The sequence below is a fragment of the Perca fluviatilis genome, chromosome 5, assembly GCF_010015445.1.
Source record: "Perca fluviatilis chromosome 5, GENO_Pfluv_1.0, whole genome shotgun sequence".
In the NCBI taxonomy this organism is placed as follows: domain Eukaryota; kingdom Metazoa; phylum Chordata; class Actinopteri; order Perciformes; family Percidae; genus Perca; species Perca fluviatilis.
The window spans coordinates 22376941-22388526 of NC_053116.1; the positions used below are offsets into that span (position 1 = coordinate 22376941).

At 41.1% G+C, this 11586-nt stretch overlaps 1 protein-coding gene across 1 annotated transcript in view; it reads right to left on the minus strand.

Moving 5' to 3' along the window:
* Positions 1-11264, minus strand: part of scn8aa (sodium channel, voltage gated, type VIII, alpha subunit a) — a 46780-nt gene extending 35516 nt beyond the window's left edge. The window contains exons 1-6 of the mRNA XM_039799532.1: positions 11139-11264; positions 7339-7672; positions 2441-2559; positions 1523-1612; positions 986-1114; positions 6-97 (exon numbers count right to left, since the gene is read on the minus strand). Coding sequence (XP_039655466.1) covers positions 6-97; positions 986-1114; positions 1523-1612; positions 2441-2559; positions 7339-7617 — 709 coding nt within the window. The 5' untranslated portion in view covers positions 7618-7672; positions 11139-11264. The remainder of the gene's footprint in view (positions 1-5; positions 98-985; positions 1115-1522; positions 1613-2440; positions 2560-7338; positions 7673-11138) is intronic.
* Between the last annotated feature and the right edge of the window lie 322 nt (positions 11265-11586).

An 11586-nucleotide genomic window follows, 5' to 3' on the forward strand; every position in this document is an offset into this window, starting at 1 on the left:
CTCACCTGGAATGACAGAGATAGTTTTCAATGCTCGGAGAACTCTGAATGTTCTCAGCGCAGATACATTGCCCAGGTCCACAAACTCTGTTATATATCTGAAATAGGGGAAGGATCACACACAGAACAAACACGATGACAATAACCACACACGCCAAGAGCACAACACCACCGAACCAGGAGGAAACGACGCCACTCACAGAGCCTGTCCACTGAGGAGAAGGGTGGAAGGTAAAAAGGAAAGAAAGACAACACACCTAACACCGACCCCGCCCAACCCCCCCGCCCCCCGCCCCATCCTGTCTTACCTGGAATTACAGAAATAGTTTTCAATGCCCTCAACACCCTGAACGTGCGCAGAGCTGAGACATTGCCTAGGTTTACAAACTCTGTTATATACCTGCAGGATCAAACCACAGTTACAAAAGCTTGTTATTTACATGAAGATATGAGGTGAAAAGGTAAATTCACACACAGGCGGGCTATGTGACAGCGCTACAAACAATGAAGATGTATTTTGCACAGTTCTGATAATGAATGGGTATGCATTTGGTCATGTAGAGGCAGTTAGTATAAATACTGGGTGATATATAGTTGATGGGGGGACACTGGGTTCTTAAATTGAATGTTGCAGACTGAAAGAGAAAAGGTGAATGAGAGAGAGTAAGATGCCAAGAGGAAGCTAAATTGCATGAATGGGACCGAGGTGTGGGTGTTGTCAGGGAGGCCGCAGAGTGTCAGATGGAAACCTTCAATTCCCAGAGAGAAAGATCAGAGATGTCTCAGATCAATGGAGGAAACACAGAAGATGGGTTATCAGACAGAAATAAATAAAGGAAAAAGTAAGAAAGATGAACAATCATCTGTAGCACTGAAAGCTGACTTTCTTAACCCACCCCCTCTTTAGCAAAACAATGGCAATATTTGTGCACCTGATTTAATTTTATCATCCACCGACAGTCTGAATCACAAGAAAAAATACTTACGCCATCGAAATGACCATGAAATCCAGCCAGTTCCATGGATCTCTAAGGAATGTAAACCCGTCTATACAGAATCCTCGTGCCGTGATTTTAACAAGAGACTCAAATGTATAAATTCCCGTGAATGTGTACCTGCAAGAAAAAAGCATTGTTTACCAGGCTGGATTAAAGCACACTCACATCTTATTTTCTGTTATGACTAAGTTCAGTGTAGGAATGGGAATGGGAAGGGCACAGGATAAATTTGAGTGAAACAGTCAGTTAGATTGTTACATATATTGTTTTTAACCATGCAAATGTTTTATGATGGAAACTATTAAATTGGCATGGCATTCCCTAGAGTTAGCATGGCTAGCTCCAGTTTGTGATTCTCTTATATTACCATTACATTCTGGGCTTTTCAAAGATTGCTGGGTATTTATTTATATTTCAGACAATCTGATGTGCTCTGTTCTCCAATGTAATAGTAAATAGTAAAATTAGGAGTAGCGGTTAGCATGCATTCATACTATTGAGTGAATATATTAAATGTGTACTTACTCTACTTGTTTTGACCACTCGGGAGGATCACTAAAGGTCATGAATATACAGTTGGTCAAAATAGTAAACATAATGATCATGCTGAAAAGAGTGAGGAGCATGTTAAGGAAAATATGGATTATAAAAGGCAATCACAAACATCATAAACCCAATTGGAAATGTAAAACACAGCAATAGAACAATCTACAATACCTACAGTATGCATCTAATGTGATTTCTCCATGTAAAGTGTTAATGTAGGAGATCACATGGATAAAAATGACTGCTGCATCAATTTTTCTACTTTTGTTTCATTGTCCGTCTAAATCTGGCATTGTTATACGAGTGCAATGCTAAATCGGTAGAGTGCTCTTTTAGACTTTAGACTGTCTGTTGGTCAAATATGTCGTAACTGTAGCCAGTGGACAGTTGCTGTATGGGTTCCAGATTCATGTAATTTTCATTGTGTGGTAAATCAAAAGGCAGATCTGACCTACTTTGTGGTAATGCTGCTTCGATCGTCTGCATCATTTTGTCTAAAAACGACTTCCTTCCACCTCTTGAGCTTTTATATAAATAAAGTTATAGGCCTACAACCTTCAAACTTTTGGTCTTGGTACTGACATGGATGGCACAATGCTAAACCATAATAAGCTTATGGAGGAGATCCAGGCTGGTTTACTAATAAGGATGACTCATTATTTGTGCTAGCCTTCCCTTACTCTTCTTTCATGTAAAGAAATCATAATTTTCTGTAATCTGACAGACTATTAGTTTCCATCTCCATACCGGTTTTCTGTATGCTCTCCTGTATTTACAGCCACAGGAAACATCATCAATAGCAGTACGAGCAGAAAGACAGAACATATCATCATGAATAATATAAATGAACAGGAAACCCTTTTGTCTCTGCTATTAAGACACCATGTCAAAGGATATGCATGTATCAAAATTTTAATAGCTACTCGCCTAACCGGATTAAGAGGACTTATGAAGTACAAGGCAGGCGTGGCACTAAAACGGAAGATTGTCTTCCCTCTATTTAGCACTATAAATGTCTGTGGAGAGAAGAAAAAAGAGAAAGAAAGAAAGAAAGAGAGTATTTATCACTTAATCATATAAAAATACACATTTCAGCAAATTCACAATGATCATTAAAACATTTACCAAAAGCAACAAATAAGTCATCCTATTTCATGTATTGTGAGAATCTTTTCTGCATACATATGTCTCAGTATACATAACTCATATACATATGTAGATAATATGTACAATATAATATGTGCTTGTGCTCATAAATTAGTAAGTTGTGCATTTTCTGTCACATAAAATTATTTGAAACACATTTCAAAAAAGGGAAAATGGCTGCCCGGATGTTTCTAATGTTGGTATGTTGTCCCAGTCACTCAGTGGCATCCAGCACATCACTGCTTTGGTAGTTTCAAGAGAAGGAAACAAGCAAAACCGAGAAAGGTGGGCAAGCCTCTTTCTGTGCATAACCTCATAATTGTTTAAATAAAACATGGCGATTTGCATGAAACTTTAATGAGACTCTTGCATTTGCACAAGTGATATGGGCCCTTGTGCTTTTAACAAGGCAACACTCACTACATTAAGCCCTGCAGAGTTACTGGCTCAGGGCTGAAGGATGGAGACAGTGGAGTCAGAAGGGAGAGGAGGAGGAGGAGGAAGAATGGGAAGGGATACGTACAGTAAGAGGCCTTCTAATAGAAATAAGTTTCATGTGTAAAATATTGTCAACAAGAAACGTAAATATCTTAGAGAGCAACTTGGAACCTAAACGAAGAGCCTTTTCTGCCCGGAGGATGAGACACAGTTCTGCCACACGACCTCCCTGATATTAATTTGACTGAGATCTACAGACATCTCAGAACAAGCCAGCACAGTTAAACCTGATTAGATCATCTTACTCTCTAGTTACTATTATAGGTCAGAGCAGCAGCCTCTCCCGAGTGTTAATACTTTCATATATACTGTAAACATTCCCAGTCAGTAATATGGTAAGCCATAATGACACACATGGAAACATCCCAGATGCTGGTAGCATGACATTTCAGTTAAATACACATATGGTGTGTGCATATGCATGACAAATACACATACACTAGTGCGCAAGCACACACATAAACTGACATGTGCACACAAACCAGAATGCACAAAGCTTGACCAAGGTTGACATCCACACACATACATATGACTGCTATATATGGAGTCTATTTTTGTAACGCATGACTAAATTGCTGCAAAGCTACTGAAAATTTCATAATCCAGAGTGGAGCCAAGAGGAGAGCAGAAAAGAGGAAAGGCAGAAAACGGGGGGAGACGGAGAGGGAATGAAGCAAGCAGGCAGCAACTGTGGCAGCAGCAGGCTGAGAGAAAGCAGAGCCAGAGCGAGGGAGCTGGGCAGAAGACAGAGATGAGGGTGGGGGGGGGGGATGGGCAGGAGACAGAGAGGGAGAGAGAGTGGCTTCTACACAGAAGCTCCAGCCATCAAGCATGGCTGGAGCATCTGCATCCATGAGGGCCACAGCAGTCATTCAAAGAGCCCCTTTCTTTCAACCTTTACGGTAAATGAGCTGTATTTTATGGATCCTTTTGCCTGAAGGACTCAGATTCACTCTCTCACTCACACACTCACACACACACACACACACACAGGTGGTCAGGTGCTACACATATGTAGGTGCTAACCTGCTCATGCCTTTTCCCTTTTACTGCCATTTTACATCCCAAAAGATATGTTTACGTTCCCCAAGCAAATCTGTGACTTTTAAGAAAATTTCACTGTAAACATTCATCTTTAATCCACACTAAGGAGGACAGGTGAGCAGATGTTATACTTTGACACACGTACACAGGTGTGGTGGACAAAAGCATTGATTTCCCTGATTTTACTTCAAATAAAATGTTTTGCACCTACAGGTCTCTCCCCAAAACACATTTCAGTGGCTGCAGCAAGAAGGAGACCAAATGTGCTCAGGTATCCCTGCACATGTTGTCCATTTCATCCCTGTCCTCACTTAATCTCTCCCTCTATCACTCGTTCTCCTCTCCTTGAAAATGATTTGTTTCACCGGCCTTGTACATTGACACCGGGCTCAACGTGGCCTGGTTCGGCTCAGTGTGGCTTGCCACTGCTCCGGCCACCAACTAGGTAGGGAGGGCTGGATGCTGCATCATCACTGTCCTAACTATGACACAATCTCAAGGAGCCATAACTGAAAATTTGTAAAAAAGAAGATGAACTGCTTTTCTTTAACAGTTATTCCCCCTCCCTTGCAGCAATTTTTTCCAGAACCAGCCCGTCGCCTCTCAGTGACAAAGACATACAGAGCAACGTTCTTCCATCAAGGTCACCACCTGATCTGACGTCACGGCTGCTCGAGCTGCCAGAACCAAAGCAGCATCGGCTCCCTTTGGCATTAGAACGAGATTAGTTCGAGGGCCATTATTAGGTTTGCCTGAATCTGAGAGCTGACAGGACTGCTGGTAGAGGCAGGAGAAGAGACGAGAAGCAAAACACAGGAAGCACAAAGAAGCTTGCATGACTTACGTGCATCTGTGACAGTAATGCATGGACGTTTGTGGAGAAAAATGCTAGCGCGTTGTACGTTTGTCAGTGAATTTATCAACAGTCCCACATATCGATAGACATGTTTGCCATGTGTCATCTGAATCGTGTCTCCTTCTTGTGCACTGGACTGGTGCGTTACATAACAGTCAGCGTGCACGGTGACTGTACACAGGGAGGTATGAGACAGACGGAGAGACAGATAGTGTGCACCTGAATGTGCACACACACACACACACACACACACACACACACACACACACACACACACACACACACACACACACACACACACACACACACACACACACACACACACACACACACACACACACACACACACACACACACACTGATGATGACTAAACAGATTATCACAAGCTTGTTTTTGCAGGTAGGACTTGCTATATTTTAAAGTACACTGTGTGGACAGGCACTGAGTTATACAACACCACAAACGTGCAGCAGCATTTAAAAGAATATCTGATTGGAGGAGACCATTTTGAATAAAAATGCCAATTTTGTTACATAAGTCTTTGTTAAAAATAGACAACAAACGATGTTACCATGGCAGAAGATTTTGCACTCAGTGCTCACTCAGTTCTGTTTATAAACACACCAGCATTAAACTGACCTCACAACACTCTGCATCTCTGATTAATTCCTAACTAAAGATGGACATTTTATGATAAAGTATTCTTGCATCTTTTTAAAATAACAAACAGGTTCGCACTGTAAAACACAGATACAGGAGTACTAACAGTGCATAGACGGGTCAGATTTTCCAAAATAGCTATAACTTTCCTGAGCCTTCATTTCCCCCTCTATTAATATCTGGGAGTAATGGCTTTTGGATCTTTTATTATTTTTGTTCAGAGGCTGATTGGTCCAACAAGAGCAAGACACAGTCCTCTGGCATAGATACAGTTTCCTTTAACAGTTTTGGTTGGCAGGTACACATGACTGGGATATTCAGGGACTCTCAAGGTCACCCAGCCGTCCTCCCACTGAGCGTCAGGGGATGACAGAAACCCCAGAGAGACACGTGTCTTCTCTAAGACAACCAGAGTCTTCTCAGCCTGCTGCTGCTGTTGCTGCTTTTCTCTCCTGCCACAGATTAATTTTTGAACAATTAGGAAAGGCTGTCATGTGGAACAATAGTCTTTCAACAGTTCCTGCTTCTGACCTTTTCCCCAAAGCCCTATGAGTACATCGGAGAGATACGGCCCACTCAACAGCTTGAGAGGTCTTCAAGGAGGAAAACATAATTTAATTCTGCAACCTAATCATAAAATTGAAATAACTGTAAACACAGCACACCTGGAAGCCAACCCTCACAAACCACACGTCTCAACTTTGTCTGGTTAAATTCCAGCCATAATGTATGACTCACCTCGACGTCATGAGGCCACTCATCTACTGACCATTGTGTGAGATATTAATGTGTCTGTTTGACTCTACTGATATACCAGAACACCTGTCTATCTGCATGAGCATCAAAATGGGGGTGTATGCGGATCAAGTAGGGGTGAAAAATCGCCAGGACTAACTGGTCACATTTAAATATATATAATAGATCAAGATAATCATCTTGATCTTAAAATGTCCTAAACAATGTCCTTGTTATCTATCAAGATGCCACACAATTTGTATGCTTGAAGCAAATAGGTAAGCATGTCCAAGAGCCAAAATCTGAAAAACTGCATCCTATTGACTTTGCTATCAAAATTAAGAGATGGACAAGACATTGTGAATGTGATGCAATGTAAACATATTCTAGTTTGCTAATAGAGGCGATATAGAGGTAATATTAGAGATGTTCAGTCATAATTTGACTTTTTGAATGCCTGAGGTACGGGGACAAATACCGTTCATTAAAAGGACTGGGTATCGTTTGAAATTTTGTGATACCAGTGTTTCAGGATTATACCCCAAAATTGAGAAATATAGACCCAAAGTTTTTAAAAGATAAATGTTATCTAAACATAAGCTGCAGTAGAAGAACTGGTAAATCAGGTGCTATCTTATCAAGGAATGTACTATCTTATCAAGGAATAAGTAAATAAGACTTTGAATCTGACAAGACATTAGATGCCACCTTGCGATACTCTTCATTTTGGATGCTACCAAAAACTAAGGTTTGATACCCAGCCTTAGAAATATCCTTTGTTTTAAACAACTAGTAAATGTGAGTTGATAACATCACTTTGCATGTGTTTGTTTGTCTGTGTGTTCGCAAACTCACTTTCTGAGACTTTAGGTAGTATGGGTCCAAGTCTTCCAGTGGTACCGCCACCAATCCCTTAGGGATGTCCCCGTAGATGTAGGGTAGGCTCTTCCCAGCCTCCAGGTCGCTGTTGGGCTTGGGCTTGTTCTCGTCATCATCATCACGGTAGCTGCTGTCCTGCTTGGGTGGCTTCTTGTTCTTCTCCTCATTGATGCGCAGCTCAAGTGTCACCAAAGATTCCAAAGTAAACTTCTTGAAGCTATCAGGTCCTGGCGGTGCAATAAGGGGTGCAGCCATGTTTTCATCCTGCAGCTACCTGGTCTTTAGGTTTGTACCATCCACAGTAGCAGCTCTGCAGGAGGTGCAGACAGAGAGTAAAGGTTAACCAAACTTCTGCAATACCTTTCTTCTAAATACTTTAATCTTGGATGTTGAGCAAGTGAACAATGAACATTTAAATTTTCAGCAATAATCCTACACTCTCTTTGTGAATAGTAAAAGGTTTGGAACAAGTGACAAAATGCATAAGGGAAGGTCACACACACACATACACACACATACACACATACACACACATACACACACATACACACACATACACACACATACACACACACACACACACACACACACACACACACACACACACACACACACACACACACACACACACTTGCAGATTTTGTTATGAAGTTGTGATGAAAGAAAAAATAATGAAGATGTAGACAAAATGCAAACACTGTAAACACAAAATACTTCATCCCACTGGTTGCAGAATGGAAAGAATTAGGATAGATGACATGAAGTACTACAAAAATGGCTGCCTGAATGTTGCATCCTTGCCAAATTATTTATTTATAATATTCCCATTTTACAAATTGCTGTTTTTTCTTTATACAAATGAATGTAAATAAGAAAACAGGTGCTAAAAAACAGCCCTAGAGCAGAGGACTACAACAAGGAGACATCGTAATTGTAAATGGTAATTGGAGACACACGTTAGTACATTTATCAATCCACAAGTGCTCAGCAGCCAATAAGATGCAGGAATGTTTACTTAAGCAGTCTCCATCACTCACCGTCTATGGACAAGTATTTGTAATGTCTCACTCTATAATTATATATATAAATAGATAATGTTTTATTTTGTGTACCCATGTATAATTTGTGTACTTACAAAGGCAGATGGCTGCCAAAAGTTAAAAGCTACAGTAAAGTGAAATATCTCTATATTAAGCTCCATCATCTTACAGTCTCTCCCTCTCTTTGCCTTTGAACCGAAACATGAACAGACTTGTGTTCAATGATCTGTTAACGTCAACAGAGAGAAACCGGAACAATTATACATCTGATATAAATTGTCTATGTTTATACAAAATATAACTTATGTGGGGCGGCCTCTAGCTCACCCAGTAAGCGTGTTCACCCCATGTTGGCATAGTCCTGCAGCGGCGCAGGGTTTGAATCCGACCCTCTGCCCTTTGCTGCGTGTCATCCCCCATCTCTCTCCCCCTCTCATATCTATCCACTTTAAAATAAAGGGAAAAGCCCCAAAAATAATCTAATATATATATATATATATATATATATATATATATATATATATATATATATATATATATATATATAACATATATAACATATTTGAGAGACATGTTTCATCAGTTATGCCAGGTCTTAGGTTTAGGCAACAACCGTATATAGTAAAATAAGTATGAGCCAATATTTTCCCCAAAATGTTTGAAACAATGTTTGGTTCCTGCAATAAACCTCTGACAACATAGACCCGTTTAAGGATTTTACTCCCTATGCTTTTTTGAATAGCAGCGGATACGCTATTCAGTGCACTTAATGGCTGCATGACTCAGTAGAGCCTTTTCCCAGCACACTTGGATGTAAAAAGGGTATGATGTTACATGACAACTGTTCAAGCTGCAGGACATTTCAGGGCCAATATACTAATGTGAGGAAAGTGGAGGGAGCTAGGAGGTTCAGTGGAAACACAGCCACACCTGAACTGAGCCACTGACTATTTGAAAGATGTCTGGAATTATTTGATTTTGTGGTATATTTTCAATATGTCATCCATAATCCTATTGTCCTTACTCACAAACCTTTGTTTTCAGCTTAAGGTGGAGGAGGGAAAGGGGGATGCAGCCTAAATAAGGAGAGCACAACCATATCTGAATCACAAGGCCTGTCACTTTCCTGTTCCCCTCTTGCATAACACAATATAATTAAAAATGCTCGACGTGTAAAGCAGATATCATACAGCAGAGACTCCACTCTTTCTGAAAAAAAAGACATGAAAACATGCAGACTGTGAGCTAAGACGTCTGTTATAAAATGGACCCCGGAACCTCGCAGTCTCTGAGCCTTCTGGTGCTCTGCTGGCGCTGTCCGCTTCAGCACCACACGAGCGCGCACATGAACGACTGCATACATGCAGGGATGATAGAGAAAGAAATCATAACCCATCTGACTGGAACACCCATTTTGCTGTAAACCTAGATTTCTAGCTGAGCTCTCCCATCGACGCCTGAATATGCCTGCAGTTTATCCTTCAATTATCTTCAATGTTAGTAAGTCATGATGACAACACTCGTCTTGGTGAGTCTCAGCCTCGTGGGTTGAATTACATCCAGGTTCGGCAGTGCAACCATTTTTACGGATAAAACAGGCACATTTTCTTGGCATCTTCTCATTCACAGAGACGCATGAGAAATGTAGACTTGTTTAGGCTACTTAACCGGTTAAGAAGGAGGGCCTGTGGACGCCATGGTGTGCCCTTTTTCCTGACATATTTCATTAAATTAAAAAAGTCCTGCTCGGCCACAGAGTAAAGCAGGAGATTATACTGCACAGAGAAGTGGTCCGCTATACAACCAAATTGGCTAAAGCAACATTGCTGCAGTGGGTGGTTTATGTTGAAAATGTCACGCTGTGGTAAACGCAACCGTGGATTTGTCAAAGTCACAAGTGTGATGTCGATGTAGCATAATAAATTAGAGCAATATGTCGCTGTTGATATTCAGCAAACAAGCAAATATGATTGATTTTTTTTTCTTTTCGATGTTATTCTGTGCGCTTTTTGCGCGTTGCCTTGGAGGATGTGCACCACACCCGTGAAGCCACGTCGACTGCCAAATCAATAAGGGCTCTATCTGTGCACGAGATAGCCCAGAGTATGAAGCTAAACACAAGCATAAAACACACACAAAGCCTAAATATAAGGTTAAAAATAACAAATAAGACGATTAGAGAACAGTTATTATGCTGCTGCCACACCAAAATCACCTGGAGGAATGTACATGTCTTGGCTATTGATGGTGGAAGGAGGATCAGGCTACTCACATAGCATCGAAGCCTTATTGTGTTTCAAGAGCTCCATCCTGTAGTCTGGAGGGTAATGTGAAACCAAAAATAGTGGCCAAAATTTGAAGAAAAAAATAGTTTTGGGGCTGGAGCAGTCAGACGGCGACCCTACCTAAAGTCTAACCTACGAGGCATTTTCTCTCACAAAGGTCTAATCAATGCCTCGGATGCTCGACGAAATGGTTTATCCGATAAATTCCTTGCGATCGACATCAACTGACTGATAAATTGATTTATTCGTGCTCTGGTGCAGCCCATAGATGCTCAGCCAACGTAGACACCCTCTACTATCCCGCTCCAAAAAAAAAAAAAAAAAAAAAGATCCAGGGCATGTGTGCAGCTCTGCGACATTTACGCAAGGATACCGACAGCGAGAAAAATCTACGGTCACCTATCAACATTTGCACCATTTTCTCAAACGATTATAAATGAAGGATACTCACTTTGAAAGCGTTACAATGAATCCGGAAAGCCGTTGCAGGACAGCAGGTGTGGAAAAGACTGGAGAGAAACTGCGGTTGTCGCCATATTGTTGCTGCTGTCTTCCCCCTCAGCGCGAGCAGTTTCCCTGCATAATTGATGACTCTCAGCACAATGTAAGGGAGTGTCGGCAAGCGTGTTTCGTAAGATCGTAAAGGTCATTTAGGCCTGCAGCCCCTAAACCTCAGTGTGTGGTTCACAAAATACACTCCCCTTGATGAGATTGTGCACAGAAAACGCGCACAAGGTTTTTCTTACTGTGTGTGTTCAGTGTGGTGAGTTTGTAGTGCAAGAATTAATTTTGCTGTCAGGCTGTGGCCATTCAGTCAGAGACAGCTTCAAGACGTTTAAAACCATACAACAAATGCCAAAAAACATATTCCTCTAAGGTTACATAAAAATACATTTTTA